The sequence below is a fragment of the Emydura macquarii genome, unplaced genomic scaffold, assembly GCF_026122565.2.
Source record: "Emydura macquarii macquarii isolate MOO-44397 ecotype Brisbane River unplaced genomic scaffold, CSIRO-AGI_Emac_v2 contig_1253, whole genome shotgun sequence".
NCBI classification, from domain to species: Eukaryota; Metazoa; Chordata; order Testudines; family Chelidae; genus Emydura; species Emydura macquarii.
Window position 1 is genome coordinate 13,102,495 of NW_027131390.1, and position 20,899 is coordinate 13,123,393.

A 20,899-nucleotide genomic window follows, 5' to 3' on the forward strand; every position below is an offset into this window, starting at 1 on the left:
AATAAGTACCATTTCAGAACAAAGTATTAGAAACACTCATCTGGCGATCAGGATTACTTCTCATCTCCAAATGAGCGTTTCCAGTACTTGGCTCTGAAATGGCAACCCTTAAGAACTTTCCCTGTCTGATTTCATTAACCAAGGAAGTCCTTGCCCAACCTGCGGATCACTGTTTGGATACCATTCCCATGTGATTATCCCCTAGAAATAAGGCTTTCATAAAGGCAAAATCTGTACTGTATGGCTGCTTTTCAAGGAGACACGGTGTCTCAAGACAGAGATCAGCATCTGTGGCTGCAGAACAGGGTGGATACAAAAAAATTTTTTTCAATCAAATTGATTAGTTTTATTTAAATGTTTTTTTTTTCATTTAATTTAAATATGGGTTTATTTTTAAAATTAAATGTATTTAAAATTAAATGTGAAACTGATAACTTCAGTTAGGCCTCTTATAGTCTATTAAAATAATTTAAATACAAAAAAAAAATTAAGTTTTAAAGGAAGTCAGACCACTGAACTGGTGGAAGCCACTGGATAGACACCTGGAACCAGCTAAATCAGCAGATAGAGAGAGAATATTTTCTTCATTTCAGCTTACTCAGCTAATTCAGTTCAATGACTACTTCATTCTAAGTTATGAAACAAACTGGAAGTTGAAAAAGGAAGGCTTGTTTTCCTCTTCCAATTTATAAATAGAAAGGAGGTGTGAGACGATGTGATTTAAACCAGTTCTAAAATCTTGAAGGATATGGTGACCAGAAGCAATCAGTTCAACTCACAAACTACAGAGAATGTTCTCTTTGTTTAATAAATAAGTAAGTTTTAAATACAAAACATTTCTGAGAAACTCTTTTTTCTTATGTATTGAGAACATTTAAGTTAGTTTTATTTACTAAAATAATTTAAATGCTCTGTTTGTGCTTTTTTTACTCCAATTACCATCAACACAGAGCTTAACACAAATCACAAATAAAAAATTAATCTAGTTAAGAAGAAATGCATTTTATAATATAACATAATACATTTAAAAATTAAGGTGCAGAATAGATGTAATTTAAACTATACACTGTTAAAATAAATGTTAGCCAAAAGCACCACCAAATTTAGTGTAAAGACTATATTCAGCTGCAAATCAACGTTTTAATGATTACCAACCAAACAGAATACAACCTTGCTTTACAAAATTAACTAATAAATACATGTGCAAAACACAACTTAAAATTGGTAATCAAAGTTTTCTGCTTACTGATTTAAATTGCTTTGATTTAAACCACTCTGCTGCAGAGCCAGAGAAGTTCACAGATCTCCCATGGTCCAAAAGACAAAGACACACATTTGGTCTGAACAGAGAACCTCCCTTCACACAGAGTTTCTTAGTTATGGTAGAACATTGCTACTTCATACTAACGGCCCAGGAGACTCAACATGGACTACCAAATTTTGCAAGTTAGTGAGTTAAAAACAAAAGTCACTGGTACTGATTTATAAACTAGTTTCCAACAGTACAAGCTTGACCTGGTATCAAAATATAAGTGGTATTATCTCTGCCTGTATATCACTACTATCTATATAGTATAATGCAATATTGGGCAGGCAATATTGCATATACTATACAACACCTTGGCTTAGCAAAGATGGAGCTTGCTTTCTGAGGCTCAGAGACAGGAACAAAGGAAGACGGAAGGTTTGCAGGAAAAACCTTTTAAAGTCTATAACTGAAAAGATACGTTCCTTGAATTTTAACTTGTATGTTGTCTATTTCTTTTTGTTGGTTTGATTTTTTTGATTGTAAGCTCTTTAGGGAAGGTACAAGTGGTTTCCTATGCTTGTACAGTGCTGAGCTCAATGGGGTCCCAGTCTTGATGGGGACCCTTTAAGTACTATGGTAATAAAGATAAATGTAGATTATGGAATTGGAACATACCTAGAGATTTTGTTGATTTTGTTTTCATATGGAAAAAGGAGGAGATAAATAATAATCTTTTAAAAACAGGTTTTTAATAGACTTGTAATATTCATTTAAAAGAAAACAACACAGCTCCAACACATTCCAATTACTTACTCTATCATAACAGAGAAGTGTGGAAAAATTGGGCGTTTTCTGTTGATGCACCAGTTCTACAAAGTGAGCACAGTAAACAGCATCGATTGCAGAAAAAATGCAGCGAGGAAATATACACAACTGTAGAAATTTTGTGATAGTCTCATTTTTGGTAGATTCTTCAAAAACAAAGAAATAAAGAGACAAAGAAAGGAAGAAAGTGTATTATGGCAATATCAATTATACATAATGCAACTAACACTCAAACAAAAACCACCAAATGAACTCTATCACACGTTTCAGAAATATATTGTGCATTATAACATATTTAATATCCCAAACTTTTCTTTCACACTGGTCAGGAAAATTCTTAAGCCAGACAGTTTTCTTGGCATCTCAGTGGGGATTATCTAACAGAGATAACATTTATTCAGTAACCATGCATATTTTTTCTCCCACACTCATTTGTTCATTTGGAAGACACAATGCACATGATCACATTTAGCGAAGAAAGTGGGAGTGGAGGGGGGGAGGAGGAGAGAAGGGATTAAAAAACAAAGATAGTTCATCACAAAATATAAGTTGACTCTCTTTTGGGGGATAAAGTTTAGTTTCTATTTGCTATGTTACTACTTAGTAACATTGTATGTTCTGTAGTATATATTGTAAAATAAAGTCTTGGTAATTACAATATTTCACTAGAGTACCTGTTATTAACTCATTGCTAACTGGTATGAAATCACCAGCTTTTTAAAAAAAATAAATATGTGTGCATTAGTAATAATATTTATTTTGATTATTTTAGCATCTTTTGCTATCTCCATGTGCTTTTACAAACATTAGAAATACACAGTACAATAAAATGCTGTCCACACAATCAGAATCTAAAGTAATTCTGATATGTGAAAACTTGATTGATGCTATAGCAAAGGAAAATAAATCTCTCTACCTTCTGCATAGCCATGGTATGAGAGCTCAAGAATACCTCACATGTTTAGCTTTACATAACACTTCCATTGCCAGAGCTCTTCTTAGGTCATCTGTTTATTAAGTGACATATGGGAGCAAAGCTATGAGATGGCTACTTAAAGGCCTCTGTATTGAAGGTGGAAGATAAAAGATTATGCAGTTCCACAGGACACCAATCAGCTCAACACTATTCTCCCTCAAAGTACTACAGAAGTTCACATTAATTAAGTCTCCATTAACCTCTACAGGTCAACCATCAAAATGAGTTCATCTTGCTGGGGAAAGTAAATCTGAACCTCAAATCCGAGGTAACTATGCTTCTTTCAGAGGGAAGAAACCACCACCTCCCATCCTCCAAGTCCAACTCACTCACCAGAACCAGATTGTGGCCAACTCTGGTAATTGTACCTTAAAACACATGAAACAGTCACACAGTTTTCACTGCAACTATGAACTTCTGGGCTGAACCAGAGGAGTCATCTGCATTAACATCGGAGTCACTAAAACAACCAGCCATGAACTGCAGGAGAATCACAAGTAGGAAGCCTAGCCAGGGTTTTTGTGGTCCAGTGAGAAAACCTGTACATCAATACTACCCCACTCTTAATTTGTCTAGGGCCTCTCACTCAGATGTAGCTTCGAGGACAGAGACCATCTACATCTGAGGTCAGATACAAAAAAGCACAGCTAACACCATCTCTCCAATCTCCCTTCATGCACAATCATATATGCAGATGGAGACAACTTTGCCAACGCTGGTCCCCTGCGGTGTTTCCCAACATGCAAAATGGATGCCTCATTCTTGAGTAGGTCATGGAAAATAACCACTTTACTGACCACCAATTTTACATTTCACAGTTAAAACAAGAATTGGGTGCCTGTCCACTGACAGAATTGCTACAGGGCACAACCAATGACAGCAAATATGTTGGCCAAATTAGTGAAGCACTACAATAAATTATTATTAAATGGCAAAATCTGACTTATTTAAAAAATTAACTGTCAGTTCTGCACCAAATTAGGTCAATGCCATGTACACAACACTAAAATCTCTCAAAAACATGGGCCTGGTGAAAACAGGTACTTCCTCAATTAGGATGCATTTCAATTCAAGGCACAGGACTCATGCAAGCACCTGAACAAGTCCTTAATAACAACCTTACATAGGATTTAAAGTAGCACATAGGGCATTGTGCACTGGAAAGAATTTTCCCTTAACTGTTCAGCAAATTAAGTATCTACAAAGTGCCACTGTAAAAGTTGACACTGCCTAGAAACACAACACTGAAATTAAAGTTCACTTATCTTGGTAATATACCTCAATAACAGATTTTAAAATAAATGTTTACAGTGCTGGTGTAGCAAAAGACAAGTCAACAGAACTTTATAATTTAGATCTAGAAAGTGCAGCGACTGTGGAAAACAGCCAGAGTTTCTCACACTTACTTGCCAGAAGCCAGTTATCCTTTTCCAGTTTCAGCCTCTGTAGAACCCTTTGCACATGCTCCAACTGTTTCTTCTCCTCTTCAAGAAGCTTGTCCTGAAGAGCTGTACAACGTTCTTTTTCTTTTTTCTTTTTATTTGGAGGCTATAAATGTCAATGCATTTCACTTTAGTATTTTTATCTCCTACTATATGCCAGAACAAGGGTTGACAATTTGGTTGATCAGAAACAGGTTTCAAAAAAATATTTAACAATAAAATAATGTGCCGCTCTGGCAGTCTCACCGTACCCCCCGTGTATATCCTGCTTTAATTATCTGATCATTACCTATTGTTAACCACAATACCCATGGATGGAGATCCTAAGTGAGCCCCTAAACTGAAGACAAATATCAAACTTTATTTTCCTAATAGAGAGCAGTTTTGCCATCCTTACTCAGTGAAGTCAACAAGAGTTCAACCCAAGTAAAGGCTGTAGACTATCTTATAGGAGAATTAGTTTTACTAGAGTTGAATCTTCATCTGCAAATATTTACATGATAATGTTCATTGTAAAAAAGGAGTACACAAGTTATAGAGCTGCTTCATTGAAACAGTTAAATTAGCAGTTAAATGCCTGAGTTTTTAATTGCTGCAAAAGCAGTTTATTGTGATAAAACTTCTAAATCTCATTTTTGTTCAACAAATATAGTTCAACTACACCATGAAGGAAAAACAAGATTTTCTGTGTTGAAATACTTATAGCAAAAATAAACAACATTTGACATGTACTGTATTTCCTGCAACAGTTTGTACCTGGTTACCACAGGCACACAATCAAACACAAATCTTACACATTCTGAAAAATTCAAGAATTAAATGGTCCCAGTACATAAAAATTCCATTTTATGTTGTTCAGGACTGTGATTATAACTATCTTTAATGCAAGTTTTCATTGGCTGTCATGTTTAGAGATATAAGTTTGAATGTCACAGTACAGTTCAAATATTCAACTATTTTTAAAGGTTTGCAAACACAAACATACCATTTCCTGATTGTCATCTATAGCTTTCATCTGGACTTTAAGTTTATTGACTTCTCTGTCGTAGCTATTATGTGGAACAGCAAGGTCATACATTGTCAATGACCAAAATGTAGCATAGAATTGAGGACTGATGTCATCCCAAACCTTAGGAAGGTGCAAGGAGATCACAGCATCATGAACAGGAGCCATCACAAGCTCGCATGATGTGATGTACTTGTGAACTTTGTGCTGCTGTTTGTTTCCTTTCTCAGCTTTTTTAAGTTCATCGTATTTTGACTAAGGATTAAAAAGAAAAGTATTTGTGATTTGCATTGTTTTACACATCTAATCGTTGTTTCCTACACAAACATCATTTAACATTCAAAGGAAAACTATCAAATGTATAGATATGGATTTACGCCCTCCCCTCAATTTTATATACATAAAACATTAAAGAAAGGCCTGTGAAATTTTGAACATTTCCATAGTGGCAAATAGCTCTAATTTGCACCATTAAGGCTACCATCTTCTTTGATGAAGAATCTCTCTGACCCATTCATTTCCATGGGGAATCTCCTTGCTCTCAATTCCTGTATGCTGGTATCTGAGAGGAGCAATTGGAGGGAAAGTCTTGCTCAGTCCCTATAGCCTCAGGATGAAACATGTGCAGTCCAGTCAGCATCTAGGAGCTATGAAGGGTGGAATATACTGAGTGCAGATGGATTCTTCAGCAAATTTAGCTGTCAAACTAACAAATCTCTATTCAATATGTACAAACTGTAGTTTTTTTAAGAGTCTTATAACTCAGCCAAGTGTGGGTAAATTTTCACAAGTATGTCAAAGGCACATCTGTGACTGCAGGGTGACTCCCTTGCAAATTTTCAAGTCCCTGGCTCCACAGCATGCAAGCACAAGAGCTTTTTAACAAACAGCTATAAGAATTTCTTGAACATGTGCACAAGATATTCTTTAAATCTCATTCTTGGAAAGTCATTTTAGCTAAAACTTTCAGGGAAAAAGCCCTATAGGTTTAGGCAGATACCCGGCCTGGATAATCTCAGTCTTAATGGTTTAAGTTTGGCAAAATTATAAGCAATTAAAAACAGGGTCTTGTAATGGAAAGTGTTGGGAAAATGTAAGTATAAACATAGGTACCCACACCACTTTGTGGTTCTATAGTTGTGTTTTTACAATGGGGAATGCTGAGGCACAGAGGGGTTAAGTGACTTGTTCAAGGTTACAAAGGAATGTTTGTGGCAGAAATGGATCCAGAATCCAGGTCTCATGACCCCTAGATAAACATTCCTTTCCAACTCTACAGGCAAATTGTAGCTCCCAAATTACACAGAAAATTTTCACTGAGAACATAACAGAGGTGCACAAAATGTAGCTGGCACTTCAATGATAACTTGTAATATTGCAGCTCTAGAAAGCAGACAAAAAGAATGCTTTTACTTACTGAAATATGATGTGCATACATAGGCCTGGAGAGGAAAAATGCAGCATCATGTGGTGTGTGAAACTCATTACAGAGAACATCAATAGAAGGCACTCGCTTAATATAATCCTCTGTGCTTAGATTGGATGCTAAAAATCCACCAAACTGTACCAGAGTATCATGGCACTGAATTGAAAGAGAGAAAGAATTAGAGGACAATTTATGTCTTGGGGGGCAGAGGGGGGGGGGGGGGCGGGGATGGGGGGGATGAGAATAAGCAGGTTTGACAAATATCAACCTTTTTAAGGCAAATACATATACAGGTAACAAGTTACTGGTCACTTTCCGGAAAGATACACTTTAAACTATTGCTGAAAAAATAATATGCTAGATCTTTTCATACTACAAAAATATTCTGCCCTTTATGAAAACTAATCCAGGCCCATGTTCTGCAGCAAAATAATTTCTCCACAAAAATGTACTCATTTCTAAAAGTATTCTGCCCTCTTAGGATTCAACGTTCTGCTTTCTAAATGCTTTTTATCCTTCTTTGTGGCCATTGAGGCATTTCAGAAAAACTGCTAAAATTATGAGAATATTTTAAAATAAATTGCAAATTAAAACTAAATTAAGATTTTAATTTATTTCAGTGATTTTTGTCGTTTTTGTTGTATCAGCACAAACGTTTAAAATAGTAAAAAGACAGACCTCAGTCAGAATGTAAAGCATATCAGAATCTGAGTTTCAGACAGAACCATGACATTTCATTCTGTATCATAATACATTTTTTTGAAAAATTTCCAGTGCTCTGTTGAAAATACAATATTGCATGGAGACTTCACCTGCATTAACAAAGGCCCACAGAAGAACAAGCCTACGGAGCTTGATTATTTTTGTGCACAGGCAATTGTGGCTGAGGCCAAGGACCAACACAGGGTCTTGCTTGCCCATGGACAAAAGTTCCGTTTAAGATATTTTAATGAGATCACAGGAAAAAGAAGAAAAAATTTAACCTCACACACCTGAGAGCTTCCAATTTAGATTTTAAATTGTTATTTAGTGCCACTGGCACCTGTCAGAACAGAGGCCCAAAACGAGATATACTGAATCACAGGTAAAACAGCACTGACTTCTAAAAATCACATACAGGAAGACTTTGTGAAGATAAAGCAAAAAAAATGTTTTACAGTCCCTTAAAATTAAATGTATTGAGAATTAGGTCAGATAAACAAGGTAACCTGGCCTAACCCAATGGCTAGAGAGGAAAAACCTTTTTTTAATCAATATGCTTGCCAAGGTTCAGGTTTCCCAGTATGAAGGAAGACCTTTGCTTTAAGCTTTCACCTATAAGTCAGTGGCTGGAATCAGGAAGGCAATGACACTAGCTGACAGCTGATTACTTCATTATGAAAAACGAGTAAGTAATCTCTGTTTAGTTCCTAAAAGAACTAGACAGATATTCTAGGGCTACTTGTCCACTTCTCCCCTCAAATGGAGGTTAGACTAAGGGTGTGATCCTGCAAACACTTACTGCTAATCACACTTTTTCAGTTTTGTGTATGACTTGTTTGTGCTGGATTATATAATTAGCTTTTTTATTACTAAAATAATAATTTATAAATAAAACACCTAAAAACAAACTACCAACATTACAACAGGTACACAGGTCTTTCAAACTTTAAACATAGTAAATTGAGCAATCTCAATTCATACATTTGCAGGACAGTTACACCTGAATTGTGAAGACTCCCAGGGAAATGCATTTGAGAGACAAAGTGTCATCTTTTATGTACGACAGTGTTAATATGTGATAAAAATCAGAATAGGTCAACTGACTTTGAAAAGATACATACAGCACTTTTGATTTGTTGTTCCAATAAATCATAGGTTATAAAAGGTTTTTCTTATTTAAATATAACAAAGCCCACATTGAAGTCTAAAAGCCTGTTCAATTTTAGTGATTTTAACACTAACAAACATTGTGCAGTCTGCTTGGTGTAATAAATGACCTAGAAATCTGCAACTGTTTTTCAATACAATTCACCTCTAAGTTGAAATCAAATCACAGTCTGACATTAGGGAAAAAATACCTAAACACAATCGATTTTTGAAAAAGATAACTACGAAAACAGATCAGATGTTCAGGATGAAATTTCACAGCAGAAACTTATTATATTTACTACTTTGACAATAAAAACTGCTTTTTTGTATTAAATAAGCCGGCTAAACTTAACTGAAGAGTTACAAAACTTTGTATTTAAAAATGCAAGCATGTAATTGTTTCTACTTGCCTGATCATACAGCTTTCCCACCAGCTTCAAATGTTTCTCGCCCCCCTCCTGAAAGATCACACCATTTCGCTGTTGAGCCATAAGCAGGCACAGTGGAAGGGCCAGATCATGGTCCAGCAATGCATCTTTTAATCTCTGTGAAGATTTTTTAGTGTTTCTGATCTGGCCAAAGTATCCACCCTGCCCAGAGAGCCAAGAAAACCAAAAGTTAAGGGTATTCCAATTTAAGAAAGAGAACTTTATTATAGAAAATAGATGAATGATAAATGTAGTATCAGCTTATGATTTATGACAGTATAAGTAATTCATCAACATTTGCCCAATTTCTTGAACTTCAATAAAGCCAGTCAATTAATTTGCACTCCCACCTCAGCTTTTAGCTGTTCTCCACCAGTCATGGCCTCTAGCTGCTCCATTGTCATCTCTTCTGTAATTTCTATTCCAGCCATTTTTTGTACTACCTCCTTTAAAATGAGCAAGTCAAAGCTGCATACAAAAAAAAAAAAAGAACTCCATAAAAATGAGATAAGTAACCATTTCTGTTTCTCATAGTATTTACAATAGTCAACACAAAATAAACCATTGTGTGTAGTGAAACAAGATCAAAACACAAACACAACATTCCTTTCCACAAGGTGATTAAGCTTCAGGAACACTGCTAAATGCGAAAAGAAAAAAAATTTTGGAAAATGTACAGGTAGTAGTAAAAATGCTATGCTTCCAAGGGAGAGAAATGTTGGGATCCAATCCTGCAAACAATAAGAGGTACACTGCCACTTACTTACAATATCAACAAAAAAAATTACAAACATTCTGAAAATGATTCCTTTGAATTTCTTATCCTTACATGCATTTTATGTATATACTAGCCAAAATAGATTTTAAAAAGCATTAATGTGAAATCCTCAGACAATTGCTTTTAGTTAAAGAATTGTTTTTAAAGAAGATTAAGTGCACACAGTGAATGTTTACTGAGAGAACCCTAAAGTGAATGTAGCGAGCTCACCTTGACCTATTAAGCATGTGTTTGACTTTTAAAGTGCAAAAAATATGAAAAGCCACAATGGCCACCACCTCAAGAGACATCTAATTTTGCTTGATATGTTCAACTCAAAAGAAAGGGTGGCAAATTATAATGACAGATCACATCTGTCTTTTACTAAACAACTAATCTCATGCAACTGTTTATAAAGCTCTTTTACAACAATTTCACACTCAAAACTATAACATCTAAAGTATCACAAAACATTTCTGCCCACAGAATTCAAGACAAACTGCAGCCAGTACAACTTTTTATTGCAGGCTTGTTCCAAATGTCCAGTACCATCAATTCCAATTTCTCTATAATCATCTAGGTCAGAAATTCATCCTAGTTATTAAATTTGTTTTGCCCCTGATTTCAGGAACCAAGAAAATGTCTTATCAGTTAGTTATTATTCTTTTTAATGAAAGCCCACAAGTAGTAATATGATCACCCAAAATAACCTTTCTAAAAAAGGGAAGTCTAGGTTTCTTTCACCATCCCCAAATTCTGCACCACATAATTAAGTTATTAAATAAGTTAACAGCCTTTATAAGATGTTTGCACAATATTGAGGAAAAGTTATTTACCTTACCTTCTGTAGGTAAATGGTGACTGTGCCATCACCAGAATACATAATAAGGTGGGAACTGGTATGCACATGTGAGACAAACATGTCTGTGTTGAGGGGGAAGGGAAAAAACTGCCATTTTTCAACTCCCCAAGCCCTAAAACAATGTGCTGAAGTGCCCCCTTTTTACTGGGGGTGTAGGGGTTGTGATTTTTCTCTCTTTAAGCAAAAATTTAAGATCTTAACTATTTTAAATGAATCTGTAGCTCACTAACATATTTGTAAGTTGTCTTTCACCAAATTTTTATAAGAGGTGCATTAAACAGTGAGAGGGAAAGAAGAAAGGATTCAGGCTGTAAAGTTTGTTTACAACTAAAAACTTTTTTCAAAAGGATAGCATTAGTGCCGACAACCTGGAGATCCAAGGAGCAACTGGATAGCAAACAATTGAATAGTTTTTAAATATATTAAACTATTTAAATATTCAAAGTAAAAAACCACCTGAAAGAATTTTTTTTTTAAATTGCAGTAAAGATACTGGGAGCAACAGTAAGAGAAACTATAAGAATCATCTTTCTTGAATATTCTATGAAACAGTTGTGGATATATTTTTCTAAGTTAAGTATTCTTGTATATACTGTAAGTGTGCTAGTCATTCAGGCTTAACTAAAGCTTCCAGTACTGCAATGTATGAAAGACAACAAACACTGACTCAAAAGAACAGGCCATCACCATACATACTAAAGCAAAATATTACAGCTGTATGTTCTCTTTCCCTGGTAATTTAAGCTCTCTAACTTTCTGACTATTCAAGTATAGCTTTACTACTACAAGTACTTCTGCATCAGCAAAAGGCAGTTGTCAAACAACTAATAAACTTTAAAATAGAGGGTGTTATACAGATTAAATAAGTCAGACTTGCCTTTTCCCAGCCTTCAGTTGGTTTGCTACATACTGCAGTAGACCAGCAAGTTCAATTGGATATTTTCGAAAAACAGCACCACAGAAACTAGCTAAACCTAAAAATTGATGGAGAGGGAGAAATAGCAGTGACTGAAAGTTATGCATCATCTATTTCAAATAAGATTACTATCCTCTGCATTTACTCAACTATACACTATTAACACTTCTAGTTAATGTTTTCATGAACATGAGCAAAATAATAATTGTTTCTATTGCCTTTACTTGCCATATTGATTTTTCCTTTGAAAAATAAATTGATAAAGTAACAGATGTGACAAATATTTGAAACACTAATTTATTAAATAAAACAAAAATACTAACTCTGCAGCCAGCTAGAGATTGTAGTGTCATCATGTTTCATTCTCTCCTTCTCGGGATTTGCCAGAGCTTCAATGATGCAGTCTTTTACAAAGTTAAAGAATATATTTTTTTTCCATAACTTTGAAATAAGCATTAATAATAAACAATACTGTACATGTTTCAATTGGCTTTACAAACACTATTTAAACCTGAAGACATCCCTACAAGATAAATAAGTTATCTCCATTTGACTTTCAAAGGCCACATAAAACTGTCTTTTCAACTGCAAAAATTCTAGTATGCAAACACTATACCTGAATATTTAGAAAGCACCACCCTAAAACATGATATATATTGAAAGGTTTAGGCCACTGAAGACAATTACAACTGAAAAATAACCATAGGATTAAAGACGCCATAAAACCGATATACCAAAAACCAATGACCACCTCATCAGTTAGGTAGCATGGGAATCGTACAAGGGCAGACGTTAATTAAAATAGTAACACAGCTCTGGAAAAAGAGCATTTTCATATAATGTGAGGAAAAGGGAAAGGATGGTAAGTGGGAAAGGGTAGTTCCTCAGCGTAGCATCATAGTAAGACCACAGACCTAACAGAAAGGTGGATAAAGTACAGCAACAACATGACTGGCAGATAGCCAATCAATGATTAAGATACAACTGCAGGCATACAATTAGCACATGTATTTTACACAAAAAGGATACATGCCAAGACATCATAGTTCAGCGAAGTGAGGTATTTCAAAGAATCAACAACTGGTGTAATTAAATTATCATACTTTTGTATTTGTGACAAAATCTGAAAACAACAAAAATGTAATAGATAAAATTTATTCAGTCAAACTAAGACAGTGCTACATGCCCTTCATCTCATGTAAAGCTGGAAATTCACTAGATAATGACCTACTATAGTAAATCTAGTATGGTCAACATCTATACCTATGTTTTAAAAACACAAACAAAGAAAACTGGTTTTAACACAACATTTTGGATGCTGCTGTAGCAAAAGGTAAGCTCATTTGATTTCTGTAGCACAAAGATCCATTAGTGGAACTGATCATGTAAAAACTACTCCATATTCTATAAAACAAATCCAAATATTAGCGGAACTGATCATGTAAAAACTATTCTTTAAAATGAGTGATAGTTTTAGTCTTCAGACTCTCAGAAAATATAATCCCAAAAAAGGTTTCTGCTCTAGCATATATATTTTTCTAAATATGAATAAAAACAGATAATACTCCATCCTGAAAAAACTAAGGCTGGGTAATAAGAGCTACTGCCAGTGATAGTCATACTGAAAGCTAACAAAGAGGAAAAATGAAAAGGGGTTTACTTCTTGTTTTCAACCACTTAGATTTTACTACTAGAAGTTAAAATAGAAATAAAAATGAACAAGTAAAAAAAGATGTTGATTGAAATCACACGCTGTTGTTTTTATTAAGCTGAAGTAGCACAGTGACAAATATTTTTTAAAAGGTGACTAGTGACTGACTGCCTCGGTATTTGAATGCCCTACATGTGACACATTGGGAGGCGGTGTCCGATTTTTAGAGGGTGAGTGGTCACGACTTGTTGAAAATTGGGCCTCATTAGGGAGTCTCAGTTTGGCTACCCAAAATCACTAGACATTTTTGAAAACCTCCGTGTGTATTTTTACATTTCTACTGAATTAAAAAACCTATCATAAATCAAGAATAATAAAATTAGTACTCTTCTCCAATTCACTAAAATAACACGTACAAATTATGCAATCCATCCTCCCCCTTAAATATATATAGATAGGGTCCATTCCATAACAATTCCTCACAATAGCCCCAATGACTTAAATGGGACCGTTCACATCAGAAAAGACAGGTCAGATTAGATCCATCCATCCATACTTAAATATATACTTATCGTATCACATACATAATCAAATAAAATTGTTGGATTGCTGTGGCTTAACTTCCCAATTTGTCTTCCAGAAGGCTTCACATTTTCCTTGGTTAGACGCCTGTAACAGAAGAGAGATTTTATTTCAATTAACTCTCTCAGAGGGTGTTTGTAGTTTTACTACTATCTCTTACAAAGGTACAGATTATTCCTAAGCACACCTTTACCAATTTTATAGCCTAAATCCTTTCTTTGGAGAGGAAGTAATTGACAAAAAGGCTGAGAATACTGATAATGGAAACTGATTTATGGGCTTCCTGTCTGAATCCAGCATGAGTTGCTAAAATCTAGACACTATTCTACAGCCTACACAGCATAGAGCTGGCAATCTCAGCATAGTGGGTGGTGGACAATTGGCACTAACTGGGGTGATTCTAAGTAGACTACGCAGCATGGCTAAGTACTAAAATACCCTGGGCACCCTTAGAAATAGTCTCTACAGTATAGGGGCCACAGGACAATGTAAAGTTCCCCACACTGCCAAAGACAGATGTATCTACCCTGTGCATAGATAACTTTAAATTCAAAGACCAATTGCATTAATACCTTCCACATCCACAAAGCTCTTATGTTAGGAAAAGTTAACTTGTGCTATCCTCATAATTTTTTAAAATACCCAATTAACTGTCAGTTAAATAAATATCTTTAATTTTATTATCCTCCATTAACAGAAGAAACATTGTTGGGATTTCAGCATTTTTCACTTTAAGAATATTTGATAAGGAAGCTGCAAGCTTAATACCGAAACACTAAGACTATGCATAAACAAAGTAATTTGTTCATAGAAATATAAAGGTAGGAGGGTGGTACTTCAGCAGTTTTCGCTTTTCTAGTTTCCAATCTATAAAACACTCACACACGTACTGGCATAATTTCTGCTTCAGGGATCAAAGCACTGTGTTACTGCAGCATTGCAGTCTCTGGTAATTTCTCAAGGACTTCACTGCTTTGAAAGCCAAATCAGTAGCAGAACTGAGTTAATTCAAACTGCCCTAATGCAGAAGGATGAATAAGTATTTAATGCCAATATTTCTTGCTGCGTGTTTTGAAATGATTTATTTTTGTTCTCTTCCAAACTGCCTTTACTGAAAACACTTATTATTAAGTGCATCATCAAAGTAATGTATGTATGACTATGTGAAAATTAAAGTGAACATCTGAAGTTAAGAAAAAGGCATACTTATGTGTCAGTTTTTCTATTAACAGTGCGTAGAAAAAGAAATGTGGTTTCCTTAGGGTTAATGCCACCAATAAGCCTGAATTCAGTAGTTATATAGTATTGGCTAAAGATATCTTGTTATAATTTCATGCTGTACTTCATATCATAAAGCATGAATATAATGGCTACTTGAGTAAACTGTATCTAAACTTCAATATCTGATATCCTGAGTTTAGATTTTTTATCATAATTTGATATCCTAATTATTCTAAAATACGTACGAAAATATAGTGCCAACTATAAAGTGGTATGGGTGCTAGGCTGTGAATTGGGAGACTGGATTCAATTTCCTCAGCCACAGATTTTCTATGTGATTAGGCAAGTCACTTGGTCTCTGTGCCTCAGTTCCCCATCCATAAAATGGGATAACAGCACTTCCACACATCAAGTGAATGTTGTGAGGATAAAAACATTGAAGATTGAGAGATGCTGAGATAATATGGTAATGGGAGGCCACATAAGTAAAGATAAATAGATAAGAAGATAAAGAGAGAGAATTTACTGAATATTTTGCCAACTGTGATGTCAATAATGTATACAGTATTCTCACTTCTCTACCAAAACTGCTGTGCATTACTGAACAGTTTGCCTTGTTTCACCCCAAGTGGTTGCCTTAAAAGCAGTGCCAGCCTGCTTTTTCCAAAAAGTCCTATAGTAGTATATATTCACATCTTTTAACATTTGTATTTCTTTGGTTCCTCCTCACACTCTCATTTTGACTTCTGCACTGTCACTATGAAAATATTTGTTATCATGTTGTATTTTGTTAAGTTACTTGATCACAAAAACAACATGTTTCTTCTGTATGTGGGAGAAGTGCACGTTCATGGGTATTTCTGCACAAACACAGTGACATCAGGTGGTTACTCCATTAAATCTGTGTACTTCCTACTTTTTTTTAAAATGCTGGTAATGTTAAGGAACCAACTACACATCCAAATCTACTGCATGGAAGAAGAATGGTGACCGTCTATGGCCTGTGTTACACAGGAAGTCTGGATAGATGATCATAACAGTTCCTTCTGGCCTTAAAATCTGCAAGTCAAAAAAAATCTATGACTCTATGAAGTGATTTTGTCTTGCTTGGGTAGAAGAGTTCTAATCACATAATAACCATATTACCATAGCATGAGTAAAACCACATGGGTCCAATTCACATAGGCAACAACAACACATGGATTTAACATGAATCCTTGACATAGTAGGTAGAATTGCAAAGAGAGACTCCAAATGCACATACTGTAAATTTCAACCACATTAATTCTTCAACTTAAAATTAACTCCACATGTGTAGACAATAACAAACCACACCATTTGAGTTTGGATTGAGAGAAAAATATACCACATGAGAAGGAAAACCCACAGAATGGAAATTGTGAAGAACAGATGTCTATAGGGAAGGATTTTGGAGATTCTAGGAGATCTTGCCAGCAATCAAGATAACCGGCATTAAAATGCATTGTTTCCAAAGAAAAATCTTGCAGAAAACAGAGACCTCTTAAAGCAATTGTGTGCAAGAAATGTTTTCCTATAGAAGATATTAATTTAAGTTAATTTCACTTGTCATAGTCTTGACAAAAATGAAAAAAATTGTTGAACTTTAATTTGACAGAACAATCAGTCTGTGTTATTATTTATTTATGGAAATTTCAATTAATCACAAAACTTTAATTTTAAAGAGATTTTCCATGTTCATAAGGCATTCAATGACAACTACTCTGTTAATAAGGATCCTTTTTATCAAGCATTTCACCGGCTCAATTCACCATATATGACATCTACATGAAACAGCTAAAAGTTACTCCTAAAATCTCAAACTTTTAACTGCAAAATATGAAATCCATCATAACTTACTTCATGATATATTTGGCCCTGTCTATAGTTTGAGCTTTAACTTTCACTAGGAGTGGATGACTGTTGTACGTTTCATTCTTCCACTGTCCATAGAGACGATAGCTTGTAGGGATAGAATGGGAGAAAGAAAAAGGAGCATTATTTAAACTGAAAATTCAAAAAATGACTTCCCTTATATGAAATAAAAATTAATTCTATGCTACTCACCGGTATTGGTATGGAAAAGTTTTGAACATTCCCCAGAGTTCCTCTGACATGCACGCATTGCAGTCCATTAGAGTAAGAGATGGAAGCAAAACCTGGTCGGTAATATTTAACAAACAGCTAAACAAGATCTCCTGAGATGATAAAACAAAAAACATAACACAAAATAACCAACAAATATGAGACAAATTCAGAAAAAGTAACTATCAATGTGAAGTTATTTATCTTGATTAACTAATAACATATCTTCATGGTTTATGTCTCATGAGAAACCCATGGCTTCCTATTTATATGGAAAAACTTCTACAATTACAAAATTTGGTTTTAATCAGAAATATTTCATTAGATACTTATAACCACTGTCCTAAATTTATTCATCCATATACACTGTTGGGGGAAGTGATTGAAAAAGTCAGTGTTTTACATTCAGAATCCCGATACAACAAATTCATAAAATTCCAACGAATGCGATGTCACTTTTTAATTATGATATCAAGTGGTAGAAGAGAGTAATTTTTATAATTGTTTCAAATATTTTAAAAGTAATTTTTAAACCAATAAAAAGGTGTCCTATATTATATTAGGACTGTCTTTGTAGAAAACTAAAAGGGACATTGACATTTGAAAGCTCATCAATTTTCAAAATGTGAATATTTTCAGTTTTATTATCTCTGAAACCCCCATGCCAATTTGTTTGCACAATCACATTTCCCTATTTTTTAAAAATATATATATTTTCTTTTCCATTTTGCTGTGTTTAATACCCATACAAACATGAGACTATACAGCAAAAAAAGACCAAAATAAAATGAAAAACAGAATAGCATTCTCTCTAATTTCTGTCAGTTACAGTTAAGCTTGGCAGAATTTGATTCTTTTTTTTTATCATTTCAATGGATAATATCTGTTAAAAATTGAAAAAATGCTTTAAAATGATCAATTTAAATTTTCATGCTTGCAGGAAATTATAGGGGTCAAGTTAAGAAGGAGGTCCAGACAATAATTTAATGACAATACACGTTGATGTTAAAAAAGTTAAAACTTTATAACCATTAAAACACAAATGTTCAACATCACCTATCAGAACATAGAAAGTAAACAACCTTAAACTCTAATAAGTTCTCAAGCAGCACGTTTCTTATTTTGTTGATCTGTAAATTGTGATCATCATCGATGGAAATATTTTTCACTGGTTTTTATATGTACCCACAAAAATCTAACCCTTCCAAGCCTTATAATAATCTAAGGTGTTGCATGTAGCAACAGTGGCACAACAGTCTCACAAAAGTGCTATTTTTAATGTGATGTATCTTTAAGCAATGTACTATACTTAGTGCTTCAGTAAACATAAAAAGAGTACTAAATGAACATTCAGAAAATTCAATGTTTAGGGACACAATCATTAAATCATGCTATTATGGGTGATGGGGAAGATCAACAGTTGCCAAAGTAGTATGCTATCTCTTTATCTGAAATTTCTGTGGGACAAACTGATTTAGCCACTTGACATCCAGAATAGGTCTTGCATGACTTCTTAGCAATTACTGATACGTAGAACAGACCCTGTGGAAATTCTGGCCTGCTCAGACTGGAACAATAGCTTCAATTTCCAGGAAATCAGGGATGACTGACAGATACATTCCCTTTTTTTAAGGTGGAACCCAAAACATCTCTGCTTAGGATAACAGGGTAAGTGAAACAAATTCTATAAAATAACCCAAAGGCGTACATCTTTGTGCATGTGAAATGAAAGAATACCAGAAACAAAAGCAGATTTCTCCTCACCCCAAGACACGTGTCCTAATGGGATGGGGAGAGACAGCTTGTCACTGAATGGTCTGGTCATGAAATGAATACCTCTTCTCTTGAACCTGGACTCAGGCCTTCCCTGAGGTCAGTAAGAGTAGAATCAAAAATACTTCTGAAAAACTGAGATCTTTGAAAAAGGCAACTATGGCCATTTTCTTCTGAGAAGATTCCATATCTCAAGACCTAACTTAATGCTACAATACAACTGTTAACGTCAGCTGAGTGACTCAGGAAAATCTTGAGCTACTTTGATCGAACTATACAATTACCAGAAACTCAGATTTTTCCCAACACCTTTGGGCAACATTTTCCTTATCTGATACCCTCAGTAAGTCACAAAACTGTGAAATGTGAAATACAGGAGGAAAAGGATGCTGTAGGAATCTGCAGGAAACAGAGCTGCTTCAACATCAGACCTTTTACAGGTGAATTCCTATGCTTTCTGACAAATTGGATCTCACAGGAATATCACTGAGTCCAGCAGCAAATTAATCTTCTGGGATTAGCTGAGTGTACTTTAATAGTAACTAGCCATCTATCTATAAAATATCTCCCCTATTTCTAATTACTGTTTTTCTTGATCTTCCTACACTTTTCCTAGATAAAATCCACACGACATAGAATACAGTCAAGACAGCATTGCTACAAAATGAGAGCAGCCCAGCCACCGAACAACTGTAAAGCAGGAAGAATATGGGGCTAAATATGCAGAAACTGGAAGGAAGAGAGTCACCTGGAGTAAGAAAATAAGAGACAAATCCATGGTATGTATTTAGTGAAGACAACACCACAGATGTATAGCTCAAAAGAAAAAAACAAGATTGTTCTAACATAGGTGAGCAGTGAAAATCCTGAGACCACTGTAACTCTGTAAGCCAATTTTCATCCTACAATAAAATAGGGTTCATACAGAAAGGAAACATTTTTCTGACGTTAAATATTTTGTCTAATTATAATTCATCATTAGAGATAAGATTTCTTCTCGCAGACCAGAAAGAGCAGAATCAAGAATACGCCTGAGTATCTGAGATCCTTGAACAAGCAAGTAGTCTATCTTAAGAAGAGTAGGTGGCAAAGTTTGTGAAGTTTTCACTTGAGTCTCTTTCTTTAAAAGATGTTTTAAAAAAATAAAAGCACTGCATAGGCACAAAGAACATTAGAAAGATTTTTATTTAAAATTGTATAACATTACTAGTGAATGAAAAGAGGTTACTTGTAAAAGAAATATTATAGTCATTTCCAGGACCAAAACCTTAAAGACACTCACCATTTTCTCTTTATCCTCTTGTTTACTTCCCTCAGATTGAAACTACAAAAAAGACATCCATATTAATTATAGAATTATATGAATATTAGTCTATTACTACTGAATAGGTATAATTTCAAACTGAAGTTACTTCAGAAAAATCTGCATCTAATGGACTTGCCCCACAAATGGTTTAACACTCCCAATTTGTAGCATTAAAGTTTCTTCTTAATATCTGTGTCTCTTTAGCTGTATACAATACACAACTAACCCTCATACGCAAATAATTGATGCGTATATAGAGAGTGTAACAATTCAGATACTGGTTTTGAATAGAATATTTTTCACCCAGCACCCTAAAGCCTAAATGAAGATTCAGCTACTCATTATTATGCACTTAAGGTGTTTGGTTTTTATTTTTTTAAACAAACAATTTTCAATTTAAGCTTCTTTGGAAGAAAATTGAAATTATAATGGAAAATGTTGCAATGTATGGACACTTCCATTACTAAACTCAGAAATGGAAGTAGACATTTTAAATCATTAAGCATTTTATGTTAAAGATGAATC

General features: G+C 34.5%; 1 protein-coding gene across 3 annotated transcripts in view; it reads right to left on the bottom strand.

Annotated features, from left to right (window-relative positions):
- The window catches only part of THOC2 (THO complex subunit 2), a 97,704-nt gene that overhangs the window by 20,450 nt on the left and 56,355 nt on the right, over positions 1 to 20,899 (bottom strand). For all 3 annotated transcript variants that reach the window (XR_010919703.1, XR_010919704.1, XM_067548189.1), the window contains exons 14-26: positions 20,351 to 20,392; positions 17,278 to 17,408; positions 17,071 to 17,172; positions 13,974 to 14,058; positions 12,768 to 12,861; positions 12,062 to 12,142; positions 11,700 to 11,796; positions 9,554 to 9,671; positions 9,186 to 9,365; positions 6,916 to 7,080; positions 5,478 to 5,753; positions 4,457 to 4,598; positions 2,063 to 2,220 (exon numbers count right to left, since the gene is read on the bottom strand). Coding sequence is in view for 1 of the 3 variants with exons in the window: in XM_067548189.1 (XP_067404290.1) it covers positions 2,063 to 2,220; positions 4,457 to 4,598; positions 5,478 to 5,753; positions 6,916 to 7,080; positions 9,186 to 9,365; positions 9,554 to 9,671; positions 11,700 to 11,796; positions 12,062 to 12,142; positions 12,768 to 12,861; positions 13,974 to 14,058; positions 17,071 to 17,172; positions 17,278 to 17,408; positions 20,351 to 20,392 (1,671 nt within the window). In the remaining 2 variants the exon portion in view is untranslated. The remainder of the gene's footprint in view (positions 1 to 2,062; positions 2,221 to 4,456; positions 4,599 to 5,477; positions 5,754 to 6,915; positions 7,081 to 9,185; positions 9,366 to 9,553; positions 9,672 to 11,699; positions 11,797 to 12,061; positions 12,143 to 12,767; positions 12,862 to 13,973; positions 14,059 to 17,070; positions 17,173 to 17,277; positions 17,409 to 20,350; positions 20,393 to 20,899) is intronic.